Here is a 21,180-nt window from a genome sequence, read left to right as displayed (position 1 = left end):
AGTGTGGGGCTTGGGTCACTTGCTCTCTGGGGGGAACCTCCAGGGCTGAGATATCCCTCCTGATTCTCAACCACCACACGGAGGTTTGAGGCCTGTTCTGTGTCTCTGCCCCTTCTATCAGTCTCGACGTGGCTGCTTCTTCATATCCTTAATTATAAAACTTCTGTTCAGCCAGACTTCAAGTGGTTCTCCAGGTTGACTGTTCTCTAATCTAGTTGTAATTTCAATGTGTTCACAGAAGGAAGCAGGCACAGTGTTTACCTATTCCACCATCTTGGATCTTTCTCTGTCTGTTCCCTTTTATTCATTATTTTTCTTTCTCTTCTTTGCATAATCTCTATTGATCTAGAATATTCTGGTTCACTAATTCTTTCTTATGCCAGTTGTTGCTTCCCTCTAGTGAATTTGTCATTTGGTTCTTTTTATTTTTAAAAAAATAATTTCTATCTGTATTGATACTCTTTCTCTATCTGATGTGAGATTGTCATACCTTCCTTTGTTTTTAAATTGAGATACAATTCACATGTAACATTACATTAGTTTCAGGTATACAACATAATGATCTGATATTTGTATATATTGTGCAATGATCACAGTAAGTCTAGTTAATACCCATTATAAATTTTTGTTTCTTCTTGTGATGAGAACTTTTAAGATCTACTCTCAGGAATTTTCAAATTTACAATGCAGTATTATTAATTATAGTTACCATGCTGGATATTACATCCCCAAGACTTATTTATTTTGTAACTGGAAGCACATACATTTTGACCATCTTCAACTATTTTGCCCACCCCCCACTCTACCTCTGGCAACCACCAATTTGTTCTCTGTATCTGAGTTATTATTTTTTAAATTTTAGATTCCACATGTAAGTGAGATCATATGATGTTTGTCTTTCTCTGTCTTATTACACTTAGCATAATGTCCTCAAGGTCCATCCACGTTGTTGCAAATGGCAAGATTTCCTTCTTTTTTATGGCAGACTAGTATTCTATTGTGTATGTGTGTGTGCATGTGTATACTGCATTTTCTTTATCTACTTATTCATCAATGGACACAGGTTGCTTTCCGTCTCCTGGCTATTGTAAATAATGTTGCAATGAAAATAGGGGTCCGTAGATCTTTCAAGTTAGTGTTTTCATATCCTTTGGATAAATACCCATAAGTGGATTTGCTTGATCATATGGTAATTCTATTTTTTATTTTCTGAGGACCCTCCATACTGTTTTCAGTAGTGGCTGCACCAATTTACATTCCCACTAATAACGCACAAGGGTTACATTTTTTTCATATCCTTGCTAATACTTGTCACTCTCATTTGGATGAGAATGTAACAGGTATGAGGCGCACTGTGGTTTTGATTTGTATTTCCCTGATGATTAGTGATGTTGAGTACCTTTTTCTGTACCTGTTGGCCATCTGTATGTATTCTTTGGGAAACTGTCTATTCAGATCCTCTGCCCATTTTTAAATTGGAGGGTTTTTTTTGCTATTGAGTTGTATGAGTTCTTTATATCTGGTGTCAAATCCAAAATATCCTCACCAAGACATATGTCAAGGAGCTTACCATCTGTTTTCTTCTAGGAGTTTTATGGTTTCAGGTCATATGTACAAGTCTTTAAAATCCATTTTGAGTTAGTGTATGTGTTTGCTTCTCTGAATGATACCTTTGCTTTAGGATATAAATGCTTGGTGGAGGGGGAGCAGTTACCTAAGGTCTTCTTGGCTTGCCCTCCCAGTATGGAAACTCCATCTTACAGATAGGCAAGGGTGATCAGGGCCTCAATATTCTCAGTGGCAACATGTCCAGGTTAAAGACTCTATCCAAAGAGTTGAGTTGGCCAGAAAGGAGTTCTTGACTACACATGCTCAGAACCTAGCCTCATAACAGGTACCTGAGAATAAGATGAGAAATGCTGAAGTCCTGCCTCTCTCAGAGAAACAGGTTTCCCAACTGGGAAGTAAGGAGAGAGGGATCTGTATTCTTGGCCGTACCATTCTGAAAGTTTCTGTCTTACTGAAGTGGAAGAAAATGTGTCTTGATTCAAATACTACAACCTTTCACTGTACTTATTGGGTTTAAGTCAATTTTCTTGAATAAATGTTTCTTCATTTGCTAATGCTTTTAGGACCATTTCCAAGACTTTAAATGGTTGTTTTTTTAAAATAACTTTCATCATTTTCATTGGGGAACACACCTGCAGAGCTTCTCAGGCTGTAATGCCAGATGTGGAACTCATAATAAGCTCGTGACATTGAATCTGTGCACACTCGATGACATTTTAAATGCATGAGAACAAGTACTAAATCTTAAAAAAGCTATTCATATTTGGAGTCTTTCTTAATTTTCACAGGGCAGTTATGCTTCAAATAAAGTATATATATCAGCAAAACAAATACTTTGCCACTTAAAAATTAATTTTTTTTCTAGGAGTCAAATCTGAAGTGATAATTCATAAACTTAAATTTAGCATAGGAATACAATGCTTTTAGTCAAATAGCAAATTACATTTACTTGGTTATCTTATAGGTCAGTTATTGTATAATGGCTATACAACATTTTTAATTGGCTCCTATTAAATTTGTAAAAGTAAATAATTAGTCATTTTAGGATTGAACTGTTGACCATAAAATGATGATTATGAATGCCTTAAATCTAACTAACGTGTTTATACATAGAATGTCATATCTCTATCACTTAGTTCAAATACTTTTTTAACTTACCATATTAGGATCATACCCCAGAGAAAATAAGCATGGTTTTTCTTGTAAAATTGCTTCCTTCCATTTTTCATCAGATACCAAACCAATGTACCAGTCACTTTCATATTCTTCAAGGCAGTTAGTCAGTTCTTTAAAGTCTTCTATTGGACCTAAACTTGCTTTATCAATCATTAATTTCAGGGTATACCTAAAAAAGGGAGAAAGATTTTAGAATTTTTTTAATCAACTTTATAGAAGAAATAGATTTTGTTCAATCAATATTTTTAAGACATTAAACTAAAAAAATACGTATTTCAGATAGAAAGGAAGAAAAGATGGCGTTTAAGTGAAGGAATCCACATGAAAAACAGGATTCTCGCAGAAAGAAAACAAAAGGAGGTACAAATTAAAGTATATTCCTGATACAATCACAATACATACTAAGCATTTTTTTTCATTTTTACGAAAGTGATTATTTTTAAAAATTAGAAATGAAGGTGTATCTCCTTCTAGGTTACTTTAAAAATCAACATTTTTCTGTCAATGTTACCACTTATATATAATCAAAATGAATTACCTGAAAGCTTTCAGTGCTAACTGAAACAGTTCTGGCTTTTCCGTCAGCCAATCCAAGGAAACAGACCAAGGCAAAACACCATTGTAAACTCTCAGTATATGACTAGGACTAGGATCCGTATTATCTACTCCAAATAAACTAAAATAACAAGTCATTACTGTGCGAACATAAAAGTCTTTTAAAACTGTGTCCTTTGCAATTTCTTCCAGTACATTTGGGACATTGTCTTCCAAATGAAAACATTCCAACTGCCTTAAGACAAATTGATACCATTCTTCTGGAAATAATGAGCTCATCTCCCTCATTTTGGAATTAGGCAAACAGTTAGACATCCACTCTTCAGGTAAACTTAACAAATGAGAATGAGAACAACTGAACTCCATGAGAGGAATATACACCATGTCTTCCTGTTTTCCTTTGTCAACAGCAGGATAGCCCAATAGAACTGCTTTGTAAAGACTATTTTCAGGAACTTTGCCTGTAGAATGATCAACACTCTGTGATTCTACTGATCCTGGAATAGGCAAATTTATACTTCGCAAAACTTTCAACTGATCTTTTTCTTCCTTTCCTTTTTTGGTGGTTGGCTCATCACCAAAAATATCATCAGACCAGTCATCTGAAATTTCTGAATTTAAACTATCTGTGTCATCTGGGGATTGGGTTTGTGGTGAAGTATTCAAAGCAGGCAGGATTATTAGAGATGCTTTCCCTTTATTTTCAGTTTTGTGAACATTGTCCTGCATGTTGGACCTTCTGGAGCAGTACTGAACAAGTATCCACACAAGCACTTTAACAAGGTCACCTTTAAATTCTCTTAAGTTATCATGAGAATCTATTATGCCAGATAGGACATTCTTCGCATCAGAATAGAGTTTCACAGGCAAAACAGTACAGGGCGTCAATACATTTCCAAAGTGTTCATTAATAGAACATATTCTGGTATAATCTTGTTCAAAGGCACCTTCAAAAACTTCATCAACTCTTCGAGCTTCAGCAGTGTGACAAGATGTCTCTTGCAATTCTAACCCCTAAAGAGGAAATTAAAAAGTACTCAAGTTTATGATCACTTATTACACAAAGAAAAGCGATGAGTTTTGTAAATGTCCCTGGATTAGATTCTCAAAATAAAAATACCAAAAAATGTAAAAATTTTCTCTAGCTCAGGAGCTACACCTTAAGTCAAACTTAATGGCACTTAACATATCTGATGTTGGATACAGAGATAAAAAATAACCCCACTATTTCAAAAGAAATTATAGAAATTCCACTAGAAATTAACAAAACAATTTTATTGACTATGATCATAATTTTAAAAGACTGTATTTGTAGTCATCCTTATTAAAAACTTTTTTAAATTATAAAAAATTTTGGAGAAAAAAATAAAATTGGAATTACATAATATGCACAGCAGTTTAGTATCCTTTCCATCCTAGTATATGTGAGAGCATTATTCTATTGTATGGATATGCATAATTTTTTACTATAATAATAATAAAAATACAGATTTATGTATTTGATTATTGTCTGTTTCTGCCAACTACAATGTAAACTTCATAAAGCATCTCTCTTTAGGTTATTACTATATCTGCAGTGCCTAAACCAGTACTACATGGCACATTGTAGCTATGCAAAAATATATGTTGAACAAAAGAATATTGTGAATATTCTTATATGAATTTTAAACACATTTTGATTATGGTCCTGGAAGGAATGACTTGAAGAGGATGTACCATGTCCCTATTTATTATTACTATTGTTTATTTATACATTTTTATAAAACTATCAGTGCCTTTAAATAAAAGGTAATCCTATCAGGTTGTATTATGATCCATGGAGAGGACATGAAATATGACATCAGAATCCATTTTTAAATCATGGCTCTACCAGATACTAGTCCACAACCCTGAGTAGGTCACATAACCTCTCTGAGATTCCTTTTCCTTCTCTTTCAAAGAAAAATAATCCTGGCACACAGGGTTGTGAAGAGTAAAGTAAGCAATGAAAGTGCTTTATAAACTTCAAGGCATTATATAAATGTTAGTAGATGGTATAGCTAAGCAAACTTCTGTCCAAAAAAATTGAAAAGAAAGAAAAAAAGACTGCTACCAAAAGGTATGTCTTTATACTACATATGTCATGGAGCACAAAAGACCAATAAAAGGAACCACATTATTAGGTATTATAAAACCATACCACTTTAAAAATAGAACAATAAAAACATCCTCGAAATTTTACATGATTTTTTTGCTTTCTACTGGTACAGGTTAGACTACAGCAGTGGTTTTAAAACTTTCGGTGAGTCAGAATCACTTGGAAGACTTGTTAAAACAAAGATTGGTTTCACCAGTCTTTGATTGGTTAAGATTGGTGAGACCTCCCCTGGGGGGAGTTCCCCAGGAGATGTTAATATTACTAATCTGGGGAACTGCAATTTGAGAACCACTGGAGTAAAGGAATAGCTTTTTAGTCACCAGCAATTTTATCCAATCTGTGCTAAGACAAAAAATTCACTCATTCACTATTCATTCAGCAAATATTTATTAAGGCCCCATTATGTGCCAGGCTCTGTTTCAGGGGCTTAGAATATATACTGCAAATAAAAGCAAAGATCCTTAACCTTGTGAATTTACATTAGAGAGTAGAGGGACACGGGCAATCAAAAACGACACTAATAAGTAAATTATATAATTTGTTAGAAAGTATAAATGCTATGAAAATAAAGGAAAAGTAAAGCAAGGCAAGGAGGATTGGGAATGCTGGGTGGGAGGGTCATTTTAAATAGGGTGGCCATAGACCTCATCGAAAGGTGACATTTGAGGAAAGACTTAAAGGTGGCGAAGGAGTTAGCTGTGTGGATTTGAAGGAAGAGTGTTCCAGGGAGAGGGAAGAGCCAGTAGGCTGGAGTAGAGTGAGAGGGTTAAAGTAGTAAATGAGCCCAAAGAGGAAAGAGGGAGCCTGGCCATTTAGGACCTTGGGTTTTTCTCTGAGAGAAAGGAGATTCACTGTAGGGTTTTGAGTAGAGAAGCGACACAATCTGAATTAGATTTTAAAGATCATTCTAGTTGAGAATAGACTATGGGGGACACAGGGAGAAGCAGGAGATCAATTAGGAGGCTACTGTAATTATCAAGGGAAAGTATGAAGGTGGCTGAGACCAGGGTAGTGAGAAGGGGTGGGGTATAGGCTATGGCTTAAAGGCAGAGCCAATAGGAATTCTTGTTGGATTGGATGTGGGGTAGAGAAGTAAATGAGGAATCAAATATCGCTGGACTAAAGCCCGAAGTTTTTTGGGCTAAGGAACCAGAGGATGGCGTTGTCACCAAGGACTGCTGGGGTCTAGGGTTCTCTGATGTTAAGAGGTCAAGCAAAAGAATATGAACCATCAAAAGAGACCAAGGAGGATTAACCCGTGAAACAAGCAAAAAGAAGAGATCAATTGTGTCAAATGCTGCTGACAGGTCAAGTAAGACTGGGTCTGAGCATTGATCATTGGATTTAGCAATCTGACAGTCACTGGAGACCTTGACAAGAGCAGTTTTTGGTGGAGCAATAGGCAGACAATAGGGTCAAAAACGTAGAGTACGTTGAAGAGACAATGGAAGAAATAAAACTGGAGGTAATGATTATAAGCAACTCTAATAAGGTATTTTCCTCTAAAAGGAAGGAGAAAAACAGGGTATAGCAGGTAGGGGCAGAGAGGTTAAATTGAGAATGCTTATATGAAATAGGAGTGAAAATAATACTACTGAGTCATACTTTTGAGATGTTTAACTAGATAGGGACAAAAAGAACAGGACTGGATGAAAAGAAGGAAGGTATATTTTGTTATTAGGCTCTATTACACAACCAACACTCATCTGCCCATAAATACGTGCATATTGAAATATACTTTAAAAATCCCTAGGTGTTTTCACAGGTCATTAAAAGATACTCTTTCAAATTGAGCTATTAAATGTTTGATGTGTACACAACATGTAAAATTTTACACACGTACTATAAAAATATTAAAGGTTTCAAATGCTCATTGACCTTAATGTTAATACAGCAGTACGTATAGCCACGTTCTAGAATCATTATCCATATTAAACGATCCTGAAAACGGCCCAAATAATGAGACCCAGGTAAGAGGAGACCTAAAAGAAATTAAAAAACAAACAAAAAAAGTAATTGTTCAAGTTTGTTTTATTTTGTCATGTGAATTTTCAAAATTGATAACACACTTGGAACTAATTCACAACTCCTCTGACCCTCCCTTTGTATCAAGAATAGAAACAACTATTCATTGCATATCAGGAGGCATTAAATTAATTCTTTACAGGAGCAGTTGGAATAAAAAATCCACAGGTGATACCGCATAAGAAGTCAAGCACATATTTTCCAGACAAATATATTAGACCCTGCAATGTAAAATCCTAAATACATGTTAAATATATTAGGAAAAGTATTAAATAACTGTATATAAAAGCGAACTTCACATTAATGATTTAAAACACTGTGGACATTTTTATATACATGCATATAAAATGTTTTAATGGTGTTAAAAATTTGCATAAAATACTATCTACCACACAGATCAAATTAAAATGTAGTTTTTCTCTCAACATTATATCTCAGATTTGTTCATGTCGACTGCAGTCATTCACGGTAACTGCACTGAGAATTCATTGCATGCTTCCAATTTTTCACTATTTTAATAATGCTGCAGAAATCTTTGTGCAAGTTTGCTTGTACAGGAAAGATTTAACATAGCAAAATCAACTGCTATCCTTTGAAAGGCCTGCTTACAAAGTCAGCTGTTGACTGGCATCTGAGAACTTGTACTTCAGGAGCATTCTCACCATGCTAACTGATAGAGCCTCTTGTGTCTAAACTGTTTGTGCAAACAATATAGTTTATACTGAACAGTGGCTTTCCTTTTGGGAGTCTGGAATTTTGGTATGTGCTCGGCAGAGGGGGCCTACATGACTATCCCCCAATAAAAGCTCTAGGCACTGAGTCTCAAGCTTCCCTAGTAGACAATAGATCACACATTATCACAACATGTTCCTGGAGAATTAAGCACAAATTAAGCACATTCTGTGTGTCTCCACTTGGGGGGGAGGGGATGCCTAAAAGTTTCCATCTAGTCTCTTTTATCTCATGTGACTTCTCCCTTTGCTGATTTTGCTCTGCATCCTTTTGCTATAAAAATATCTTAGCTGTGAGTACAACTACTATATGTTGAATTCTGTGAGCCCTTCTACAAATCATAAAACCTAGGTAGGAATGGTCTTAGGGACCCCAAAACAGATGTGTAAGAGTTTCTCTAGAAGTGGAATCACTGGATCATGGATTCTAAAAGTAGAATCCCTAGACCATGGGATGTGTACATCTTTACTACAAGACTGCAAATTTACTCTTTAAGGTGGTTGTACAAATGTACATATTATCTTCCAGCAAGGTTTGCGAGTTCCTCTTCCCCATACCCTCATCAGTACTTGGTAATGTCAGACTTTTTACATTTTTGCCAATCAGATGTGTGTAAAATGTTACCTCATTTTTTCCCCAGGAAATACTTTGTAGCACATTTCTTGGTTGAGTGTAATTGATTTGAAAATTAAGTATAATTTCTATTTTATTACTAAGGTATTATTTCATATGTGAATTTAATCTTACAGGTATTTTTAAAAGTGGCATTAGCATTGTGTAATAAAAATTAATTGGAACTGGATAACAGTATAGTAAGTATAGAATATTTCCTATAAGAAAAATAATTATTCATAAAAAATTATAATACAAAGATAAAGAATTTTATACATTATCTAATATAATCATAGATAAATAGAAAAGTTCAACCCAAGTAAATATTTCATCCAAATTCTAATTTTAAATTGCTACTCTGCCTTGCATCAGTTTGCTAGGAAGTCATGAGACATTTCTAAAACACGTTTCAGGGGCCAAGGCATATGGCAGGAGACAATACACTATTGTCATGAGCTTATACCTTTTCTAAAACCAACCTTAAGAAGTATAATATAGTTGAATTTGCAGTTAGTGTATGATGAAATTATAATCATTATGTTATCTTGCTCTGTAATCTTGTCAGACTGCTTAAGTTGCTATACAATAACTAATAAGGTATGATCAAACTCCCGTAAACTCTTCAATCTGATATTATATAAACCTAGTTTTCACTCTCTCTTTTAAAATATTGTATCTACTTGATATGAACTCATTATAAAATCATGGAAAATTTGGGAGATAACGTGTTTTCATGTTTCAATGGTGGCAGTATAACCTGATTTTATTCAAGAAAATGTTTTCTAAAAATTGTCAAATAGCCTTAATGAAATTTTCCCTTAGTATTTTCTTTTATAACTTCATTTATATCAAAATAAAGAGCAGGAGATATACTTCTATTTCATATTTAGTCTTTCTGCCTACACATCAAAGTATTAGAATCTGTAAAATGCTTGGATCAAAACAAGACTGTTTCTGTGGGTTCATTTTTTTTGTACTTTAAATATGTTAGTGAGGATTTCTTAAGCACAAACCCATTTACTTACCTAAACTTCCAGCTACCATTGCAGATTGCAGTGCAGCAGTCAAACCTGGGACCATCTGGTAGTAGTAGACAGTATCTGCACACACGCAGGCTGCAGTGCCCACTACTCCTGGCCAACTCTGAGTAGGTCGGGGAAACCCCACCAAGAACAAAGGAAGGGTGAAGAGGGGGAGTAAAGGAGAAGAGAGTAGTGTAGAAAAAGCTATGAAGACCAACACGAAGGGAGAGAAGACAATGTTGAGTATACATAAAGTGGTGGTTGATTTTCTACGGTTTTTCTCCATCCATGATGCCAAAAGTACAGTCACAGCAAACTGTAATTTAGAGATGAACTGAATCAGACGATCATGGATGATACCAACCTGTGGAGACATAAAAATTTTTTTATTCTTAAAGAATCTTTTTTATTCTTAAATATAATCTTTTTTTCTTATTCTCTATTCTATTTATTTCATGAATTTTCAAGATCATAAAAGGAAAACTGTAATTTTATTATTGCCTCAATATTTTTGAGGAAATAACCTTTGAGATTCTTTGTTATAATTTTCTCCAACCTCACAATTAATAAATGAGACCACCTTTTTAAAAGTTTGGGCTTCCTTAAAAAAAAAAAAAGTAGTACAAAGAGAGCTCACAGAGTGTTATCTATACCTTAAGATTGATTAAGCTTCATATGACATGCTTGCTAAGTCATGAGGGCTAAAAGTGGTAAATAATTAAGCAACTACCCTTAATTTATCCCTATTCTAGAGAGTATTTTACAGATTAAGAAAGAGAAGTCATGCCATAAGACAAACCTCAATAGATTGAAATCATACTAAGTATGTTCATATAAATCATGTACAGTATGTTTTTCACCCAAAATAGACTTAAATCAACAATAGAAAGAAACTTGAACATTAAAAAGCCATATTCCTAAATAACCAATGGGTCAAAGGAAAAAAATCACAAAATAAACAAGAAAATAGTTTGAGATGATGAAACAAAAACACAACATACCAAAACTTGTGATACAGCTAAAACAGTGCTCAGAAGGAAATTTATAGCTTTAAATGCCTATATTAAAAGAGAAGAAAGATCTTAAATCAATAACCTAATCTTCCACCTTAAGGAAACTAGAGACATAAAAAAACAAAGAGCAAACAAAAATTCAAGTGAGCAGAAGGAAGGAAATAATAAATAAAGATTAAAGAGGAAATTAATAAAATAGAGAATAGAAAAACTGGGAAAAGCAATGAAACCAAAAACTGTTTATTTGAGATCAACAAAACTGACCAGTGTTTAGTTAGATCTACCAAGAAAAAAAAGAGAAGACTCAAATTAATTAAATCAAGAAAGAAGGATGTAACATTAACATCTTACACAAAAAAATAAAAAGGATTATAAGAGAATACCATGAGCAACCGTATGAAAATAAATTAGATCACTTAGATGAAACTGATAAGTTTCCAAAAAGACATAAATTACTGAAACCACCTCAAGAAACAGAAAATCAGGATAGACCTATAACAAGTAAATAAATTGAGTTAGTAATTTAAAAACTACCCATAGAGAAAAGTTGAGGCCCAGATGGCTTTCATACTACAAAATATTTATGATACATACTGAATACTGCAAAACATTTAAGAATAATTAATATGAAATTCCCAAATCATTTTATGAGGTCAGTGCTATTATAATATCTAAACCACAAAGACATGACAAGAAAAGCTACATATATATATCTTGTCTCACACACACACACACACACACACACACACACACAGATATATATATATATATATCTCACATAAAAATGCTCAACAAAATACTAGCCAGCCAAATCCTACAACACATAAACAGGATTATACAGCATGACAAAGTGAGATTTATTCCAGTAACGCAAAATTGGTTTAATAACCAAAAGTCTATGTATTATATCATGTTAATAGATTAAAGGACCCAAACCACATGATCATTTCAACAGACACAGAAAAAGCACTTGACAAAATCCAACGATCTTCATGATAAAAAGACTTAACTAGGAATAGAATAAAATTTCTTCAACTCGATAAAGAGTATGTATGAAAAACCAATAGTTAATATGTTTAATGGTAAAAGACTGACATCAACTTAATGGAGAAAGACTGGATGCTTTCCTCATAGGATGTCCATTCTTACCTTTTCTTTTTTTTAATTAAATTTATTGGGGTGACAATTGTTAGTAAATTTACATAGATTTCAGGTGTACAACTCTGTATTACATCATCTATAAATCCCATTGTGTGTTCACCACCCAGAGTCAGTTCTCCTTCCATCACCATATATTTAACCCCCCTTACCCCCATCTCCCACCCCCACCCCCCTTACCCTCTGGTAACCACTAAACTATTGTCTGTGTCTATGAGTTTTTCTTTCTCATTTGTTTGTCTTGTTCTTTTGTTGTTTTTGGTTTATATACCACATGTCAGTGAAATCATATGCTTCTCTGCTTTTTCTGTCTGACTTATTTCACTTAGCATTATACTCTCAAGGTCCATCCATGTTGTCACAAATGTTCCTATATCATCTTTTCTTACCGCCAAATAGTATTCCATGGTGTATATATACCACAACTTCTTTATCCATTCATCTACCGAAGGACATTTTGGTTGTTTCATGTCTTGGCCACTGTAAACAAAGCTGCAATGAACATTGGAGCACACGTTTCTTTATGGGTAAATGTTTTCAGATTTTTGGGGTAGATACCCAGGAGAGCGATTGCTGGGTCATATGGTAATTCTATTCGTAATTTTTTGAGGAACCTGCACACTGCCTTCCATAGCGGCTGCACCAGTCTGCATTCCCACCAACAGTGTATGAGGGTTCCTTTTTCTTCATAGCCTCTCCAACACTTGTTACTATTTGTCTTGTTGATGATAGCCATTCTGACTGGGGTGACGTGATATCTCATTGTGGTTTTCATTTGCGTTTCTCTGATGATTAGCGATGTTGAGCATTTTTTCATATGTCTATTTGCCATTTGTATGTCCTCTTTGGAGAAATGTCTCTTCAGGTCCTCTGTCCATTTTTCAATTGGGTTGTTTGTTTTTTTGTTGTTGAGTTTCATGAGTTCCTTGTATATTTTGGATGTTAGCCCCTTATCAGAGGCACTGTTTGCAAAAATCTCCCATTCAGTTGGTTGCCTCTTTATTTTGTCAGTAGTTTCTTTTGCTGTGCAGAAGCTTTTCAGTTTTATATAATCCCATTAGTTTATTTTAGCTTTTACTTCCATTGCCTTTGGAGTCAAATTCATAAAATGCTCTTTGAACCCAAGGTCCATAAGTTTAGTACCTATGTTTTCTTCTATGCAGTTTATTGTTTCAGGTCTTATGCTTAAGTCTTTGATCCATTTTGAATTAATTTTGGCACATGGTGACAGATAGCAGTCCAGTTTCATTCTTTTGCACGTAGCTATCCAATTCTCCCAGCACCATTTATTGAAGAGGCTGTCTTTCCTCCATTGTATGCTTTTAGCTTCTTTGTCAAATATTATCTGTCCATATGTATGTGGTTTTATTTCTGGGTTCTCAATTCTATTCCATTGGTCTATGTGTCTGTTTTTCCGCCAATACCAAGCTGTTTTGATTATTGTAGCCCTGTAGTACAAGTAAAAGTCAGGGAGTGTGATACCTCCAGTATTGTTCGTTTTTTTTTAAATATTGCTTTGGCTATTCGGGGTCTTTTGTTGTTCCAAACAAATCTGATGATTTTTTGTTCTATTTCTTTAAAAAATGCCACTGGGATTTTGATGGGGATTGCATTAAATCTGTATATTGCTTTGGGTAATAATGGCCATTTTAACTATGTTGATTCTTCCAATCCATGAGCACGGAATGTCTTTCCATTTCTTTGTGTCTTCTTCAATTTCTTTCAAAAATGTCTTATAGTTCTCAGCATATAGGTCCTTCACATCCTTGGTTAAGTTTATTCCTAGGTATTTTATTCTTTTTGCTGCAATTGCAAAAGGAATTGTTTTTTGTATTTCTTTTTCTGAGATTTCATTGTTAGTATATAGGAAAGCAATGGACTTTTGTACGTTGATTTTGTAGCCAGCAAGTTTACTGTATTCATTGATTGTTTCCAATAGCTTTTTGGTGGAGTCTTTAGGGTTTTCTATATATAGCATCATGTCATCCGCAAAGAGTGACAATTTAACTTCTTCATTCCCAATTTGGATGCCTTTTATTTCTTTCTCTTGCCCGATTGCTCTGGCAAAGACTTCCAACACTATGTTGAAAAGCAGAGGTGATAGGGGACAGCCCTGTCGTGTTCCTGAAAGTAGAGCAAAGGGCTTCAGCTTTTCACCATTAATTGTGAGATTAGCTGAGGGTTTGTCATATATGGCCTTTATTATGTTGAGGTATTTTCCTTCTATACCTATTTTATTAAGTGTTTTAATCATAAATGGATGTTGTATCTTGTCAAATGCTTTTTCTGCATCAATTGATATAATCATAAGATTTTTGTCCTTTATTTTGTTTATGTGATGTATCACATTGATGGATTTGCGGATGTTGAACCATCCTTGTGCCCCGGGGATGAATCCCACTTGGTCGTGATGAAGTCACGTGATGAGTCATTCTTACCTTTTCTATTCAGCATTATACTAGAGGTCCTAGCCAGGGCAAGTAGGTAAGAAAAAGAAATGGAAGACATATAGATTGGAAAGAAAGAAGTGAAACTATCTTTACTATTTCTAATTTGCAGATGACATAATCTTATATATAGGAACATCCTAAGAAATCTAAAAATCTATTAGAATTAATAAAGGAGTTTAGTGGGATTTCAGGATACAAGATTAATATTTTAAAAATCAATTGTATTCCATACCATAGCAAATAAACAAGCCAAGAAAATGAATTAAGGAACAATACCATTTATAATGTCAGAAAGAATATAATAAAAAAGAATAAAATACTGATACATGCTATGATATGGGTGAACCTTGAAAACAGGTAAGCGAGAAGATGTAAAAGACTACATAATTCTATTCATGTGAAATGCCCAAAACTAGCAAATCCGCAGAGACAGAAAGTAGTAGATTAATGGCTGCTGGGGCTGGATGGGATGGAGAGTAGGAATGGGGAATGACTATTAATGCATATGAGGTATCTTTTTGGGGTGTTAAAATTTTTCTAAATTAGATTGTGGTGATGGCTGCAAAATTCTGAATATATACCACTGAACTACACACTTTAAGTGTGTAAGATTATGGTATATGAAATACATCTCAATGAAGCTGTTAAAAAAGGCATTTACCAGTAAGAGTCTGATTCCTGTATCCAGGCTTCTGTTCCACCATACATCTGTACTCGAGGTCAACAAGTGAACTGCTGATACAATGACTGTCTCCAATAAAGCATTTTCTGTATTCTGCCATACCTGCCATACACAAATTACCCACTTTATTAGGTAGAATTTGATAATCTGGATAAACAGAGTAAACAAAATTACAATTAAATTTAGGAATAGGAAAATATTCTTAAATGCATGTTAGGATTACCATTCTAAAAGCTCTTGTGAATCCAATGGAGACAGACACAGAATGCAGCCCTTGTAAGGAAGTATCCAGTGAAAGGAATGCTATCATAGCAAAAGGTGACACTAAGACAAACAGAAAAAGACAAATCTAATTAAGGCAAAGTAACCCCTTCTATAATATTTTATTTTGGCCAATATGAGGTTTTTTAAATGTACATTTAAGCAAGTAAGTAAAAACAAAAAGTCCTAATAAACGAACAAACCAAACCATAAAAGAATAAACACTGTATGAAGTATAGTATTACACAAATGTGGGTATTTCATATTTCTGTACACTTCACAGATATAACACAAGGTTAGTAGATTTTACCTTCCTACCTAGATTTAGCAAAATCCGTCTGACAACACCAATCTTCAGGAGCCTTGCTTGCTTCTCTAAGAATAACGTCACAGTTTGCACATCCTTTGGATAGAAAGGGTTTCGGAAAATTCCAAAGATATAGACACTCTGAATTTCTCTAAGTATCCATAGAGTTATAAGTAATACCATCAAAATATAGCCAACAATAGCTTGGGGACTGTTTTTAGAAATCTGTGAGCAACAAGCAAAGTGATGAAGCAAAATACTTTCTAAGAGAGCCAAGACTAATATCATGATGTAGAAAAGGCATTCCTTCCAAGTAAGTTGTTTTTCTGAACCACTGGGTAAGGCCTTAGATTTGGTTCCAACTCTGTGTCTGGTTACACTGCGTTTGAAGACAAAACCCATCTCACTTAGGTTAAGACTCAGTAGGAACCCAAGTCCAGTCATGAAAAGAACCACTCCAACAGTACTGGGAATGAAATATGATGTTATAGCTGTTCCAGCAGAAACGATGAACATTATTAATAACCTGCAGAGAAGAAAGAAAATTTGCTTGAAAAGAAAAAAAAATTCTTTATGAATACGTTACATATAACTTCAATATTTGAAATAATTACCGTGGATGGGTTGACATAGATGAGCCTCCAAGGCCAAACTCTAAAACCTGCTCCATTGCCCATAAGAAAAGTGCATCGGGAGGGGGCAGAGTGCCGAGTGCCCACAGAAAAGGTAAAAATATAAACAGAATGTGTAAAATCTGATTCATTTGTTCTAGAGCTGGTACATTTACCATAAACCTGCAGGAAAAAGAAAACAATTACATCATAAGAAATAATATATAGAAGAGGATCTTCCCAGGAAAAACAAAACAATACATACACCCCCACCCCCACCCCACACACCATACCCCTAAAAAGGACATTTACAGAAAGGTCCTAGTCCTAACTTATAAGAGCTCAACACTAATAAATTGTGATTATTGTCCTTCCCCCATACCAGGAACTACCCCTACTCAGTTGTGTCTAATTTTAACGCTTAGAGAATATGTGGATTCAAATGTGGAAAGGAAGATGTAATTAAAAATGCTTTTCTAAGTAAAATTGAATTTAGGAATCTGTAAAACCAAACTGAGCCCAGAGAAAAAGTATTTCTCCCTTAAATGTCTAAACTACATTGGCTGAAATTCTACCAATGATGCTTTAGAGTATAACATTTTTAAATGTAAAATTGCAAGTAACTCTGAGAAAGCCAACACCTTACTGCTGTTCACACATTAGTAGCTAGCAATGAGAGGAAGCTCTTCCCTTTTTCCTTCTCTCTCCTACACTGTCTTGCTCCGATGTTCCAGAATTTGAAGTCTGTATAGATAATATCAAAAGTTAGCAACTTTAGAGTTGAATGTGTCTCTGTAGGTTTGCCTGGAAACTTAACTATTAATAGCACTTATAATATTGTTTCTATTTTGTACACACAATGGTAGGGACACAATTTCAAAAATTAGAGATGGCATCTCTTAAATAAACAAACTGGTTCTTGAATCAACACTGACCAGTTAAATGTAACATCATTAAATGATTTTAAATAATTTAATAAGAGAAGGATAAACATTGCCAATACATTACTAATTTTTTTGGAATGAGGCTAACCAAACATCTTGTCTGGAAACCAACAATGTCATAGTACTTACGAAGTTCAAGAGATAACTTTCAAAAGAGAAAACTAAATCTCAACAAAATTTATAGCATAAATTTTGTACCTGAGCTGCTAGACATCGAAGTCAAGGAGAAAGGCGACTTCTGTAATAATCACCACTTAAGTGTATGTTAACAGTCCAGAAACAAATGTATAGCAAGTATGGATATAATAATGACATAATGTGTTTGCTCACACACATACCAGGACTATCCCAACTAATGCACTCTCTCATAATGTATGTCCTTCAAATTTTTATAAGCAGAGAATTAATGAACACAAGGTTAACAGTGTATGCTAAATTAGAAGACAATACTTTCTGTAGTATGGTTTTAAAATAAAATTCATTTCTTTCTGTGAAGAAAACACTGAAGAAGCAAAGAAAATCAAATCACATACAATAAGCCACAGGAGGTCAAGGAAAACATGCAGATTTGTATAGCTTTTTTTCTTTTTAAAGACAATACTTCTCTTGTTAACATATTCAAGGATAAGATAATTTGTGTAAAAATAATGTACTCAGGAAATACTTTACCCACATTCCATTTACTACCCAAATATTTTTGTTCTTAACGTAAATGATAAGCAATGGCACAGAAAAATATTTATACCCAAGGATATCATAAATAAATATAAGGATCTGTAATTGAAGTAACCAAAAACTGGTTACTTTCCTGAGTATATTACTTAGCCCAATAGATGATTATTGTGGTTAATTCTTTTATATGAAAAAAATGTTTAAATTCTAATGTTTCTGATAATGTAACAAGAAATTTGTACAGCAAAAAATCTAAGCCCTCAAGAAAAAACACTTTGTTTTGAATACCCATCAAGATATTTCAACTTCTACACACTTGCTATGATCCACATGCCCAGAAAAAAAGATATGTTTTTATAGTGGTTAAGATGATGTAAATATGCATCATCCATTCAAACAATTCCTTAGAGTCTATGAACAAAGCATTGTAGATTTAACACTTATCTTTGATAAAACTGCACTGAAAGAGTCATTTAAGTTATTAACATACAACTGTACTGGGTAGAATAAAGAATGGGAAAAGAGAAAAAAATGACAACACTGTGGAACTCATCTCTTCAACGTTCACAATCTCTGAAATAAAATTAAAACACAATTTGATATATTTGACAACTGTCCAAATTTGAAGTATACATATTTCATATATTACCTATCTGCAGTATCATACCTACTGTATAAAGATCATTTTGATTATTAGTTTGTTAATCAGAAGCTAAAAATTTTCTAAAAGGGAAGTGTGAGGTAATTTTTCTATACAAAACGTCATTTGAAAAAGTAGATTTGAATACTGCTTTTGTCTTTTTACAGTTAAAATTTTTCTTTGTAATTATCAAACTGTACATTAAATCCAACTACAATGTAGTGAAAAACATTTTATGGTCTTTTATTTAGAAATGAGTAATGCATAAAGTCAAGGTAACCAAATTATAAATTAACTGTCTGAGACTTTCTTTTAATTGAAGAACCTAGGGTATCATTTTAGATGCAAAGATGTATTATAGCAGGTATATAATTTCTGATTTCAGAAACGGCAGTCATATAGTAACTTAATCTATATTCTGAAAACAATAATCCTATAAATTTAAATCATTTAAAAGAGGTCAAATGTATATACATACATTTAAACTCTATTGCTAAATTTTCAAAATCAACCATTTAACTAATATATTTTATAGTTAGTAAATGGTAGTGGTACTAAGAAACCAATATAAATGAATTTCTCATAAAGTAATTCTCCCCTTGCACATTAGATTAGGGGAAGAACTACAAGGGTATTATAGTGTCCAATGATCCGTAAATATAGCACAATGAGAGGAGATTAAGAATTAAGGAATAGCAGACACCTAAGAATAGGTCAGTTTCAGTACACAAACTGGTTAAATATTTTGAAATGCCTTGTTTTATTTTGGGCTGCCATAACAAAATACCAGAGACTAGGAGGCTCAAACAATAGAAACTTCTCCCAGGTCTGGGAGCAGAAAGTATGAGATCAGAGTGCCTTCATGGTGGGTTTCTAGTGAGAAATGTCTTCCTGGCTTGCAGACAGCCAGCTTCTCAGTGCATCCTCACATGGCAGAGGGATCAGGGTCTCTGGTATCTCTCCTTACAAGGGCTCTACTCCCATCAGACTCGGGCCAACCTGATGACCTAATCACTTCCCAAATACCATCACATTTGGGGCTAGGGCTTCAACACATGAATGAGGGGACACATACATTCAGTCTTTAACATCCTGTCTGGTCTCCCAAATCCATGTTCTTCTTATATGCAAAATACATTAATTCCATCCCAAAAGCCCCAAAAGTCTTAACTCATTCCAGCATCAGTTCTAACATCCAAAGTTCCACCTAAATCAGATATAGGTAAGACTTAAGGTACCATTTATCCCCAGGCAAAATTCCTCTCCAGCTGTGAATCTATGAAATCAGACAAGTTATAATATTTACTTCCAAAATATAATGGCGGGACAGGCATAGGATAGACAGTCCTATTCTAACAGGAAAAGCAGGAATGAAGGAAAGGATGATGGGGTCCAAATCCCATTTGCTCTTAAGGCTAGAGAATGATCCTCTTCGGTTCTATCCTCTGCCCCTTAGGCCCCCAGAGTGGCAACATCCCCTAAACAGCTCTAGGTGGGTGTCCTACCCCCATGCCTCTGCAGAGCTGTACCAGACCAAGGCTTCAAGCAGTGGCCTTCTAGTTTGTGAAACTGAGGCAGTAGTCCTGATAATCTCTGAATTACTTTTGGGATCATTTTTTCTTGTTCTTAAAGAACAGTGTATGGTTTACAGCCAAATAGGTCTACCATCCCCACCCTGTCAAATCTAAGTCTAACAACCTTTATTCATTTCATCTTACCTCAGTCCCCGTTAGTTCAAACTGGCAGTGTTTCTACTCATGTAATCCCATAAACTCTTTGTTTAGTAATAGTCCAGCCACATCCTTGGTATTCTCTTTAGAACATGCTTTCTCATTTTTTGCAATATGAATAGGCTCCAAATTTTCCAAATCTTCATGTTCTGGTTCCTTTTTGCTTAGCAATTCCTTCAATCTCTCTCTCTCTCTTTGTATTTTACTATAAGCAGTTAGGAGGAATCAAGCTGTTCCTTCACCACTTTGCTTATTTTGCTTATTTTATCAGATATATATCCAATTTCATAACTCTCAAGTTCTACCCTCCACAAAGCATCAGAAAATGGTTTACCCAAGTTATTTGCCACAAGGGTTGCCCTTCCTGCAGTTTCTAATAACATGTTCTCATTTGTGTCTGAGACTTCACCAGAATTGCCTTAATGTTCATATTTCTAGCATGTACCTCAAAACTCTTCTATCCTCCACCCACTACCCAGTTCCAAAGCCGCTTCTACACTTTTAGGGTATTTGTCACTGGAGCATCCTCACCTCTTGGTATGACAGTCTTAGTCAGCTTGATCTATCGTAACTAAATACTGCAAACTGGGTGGCTTAAATAACAGAAATTTATTCCTCACAGTTCTGGAGGCCTGAAGCCTGAGATCACAGTGGCATTATGGTCAGGTTCTGGTGAGAACTCTCCTTCTGGCTTGTAGCCAGCCAGCTTCTCAATGTATCCTCAGATGGTGGCAGGAGAGAGTTCAAGCTCTTTGGTATCTCTTCTTATAAAGGCACTAATCCCAGCAGACTAGGGCCCCACCCTCCTTATCCTAATCACCTCCCAAAGACCCCCATCTCCAATACCATCACATGGGGGGTTAGAGCTTTAAATGTATGGGAAC

General features: G+C 34.7%; 1 protein-coding gene across 3 annotated transcripts in view; it reads right to left on the bottom strand.

Annotated features, from left to right (window-relative positions):
* Positions 1-21,180, bottom strand: part of PCNX4 (pecanex 4) — a 39,115-nt gene that overhangs the window by 2,640 nt on the left and 15,295 nt on the right. For 2 of the 3 annotated variants that reach the window (XM_081049757.1, XM_081049758.1), the window contains exons 3-10: positions 16,314-16,493; positions 15,711-16,225; positions 15,355-15,455; positions 15,111-15,233; positions 9,832-10,192; positions 7,316-7,419; positions 3,284-4,314; positions 2,728-2,914 (exon numbers count right to left, since the gene is read on the bottom strand). In XM_081049757.1, the coding sequence (XP_080905883.1) occupies positions 2,728-2,914; positions 3,284-4,314; positions 7,316-7,419; positions 9,832-10,192; positions 15,111-15,233; positions 15,355-15,455; positions 15,711-16,225; positions 16,314-16,493 (2,602 nt within the window). Of the gene's footprint in view, positions 1-2,727; positions 2,915-3,283; positions 4,315-7,315; positions 7,420-9,831; positions 10,193-10,829; positions 10,887-15,110; positions 15,234-15,354; positions 15,456-15,710; positions 16,226-16,313; positions 16,494-21,180 lie in introns of all 3 variants that reach the window. The other variant, XM_081049756.1, reaches the window with a different exon arrangement.

Source organism: Rhinolophus hipposideros (assembly GCF_964194185.1).
Source record: "Rhinolophus hipposideros genome assembly, chromosome: 5".
Classification (NCBI taxonomy): domain Eukaryota; kingdom Metazoa; phylum Chordata; class Mammalia; order Chiroptera; family Rhinolophidae; genus Rhinolophus; species Rhinolophus hipposideros.
Note: the sequence above shows the minus strand (reverse complement) of the source record. Positions and strands in the feature narration are given on the sequence as shown.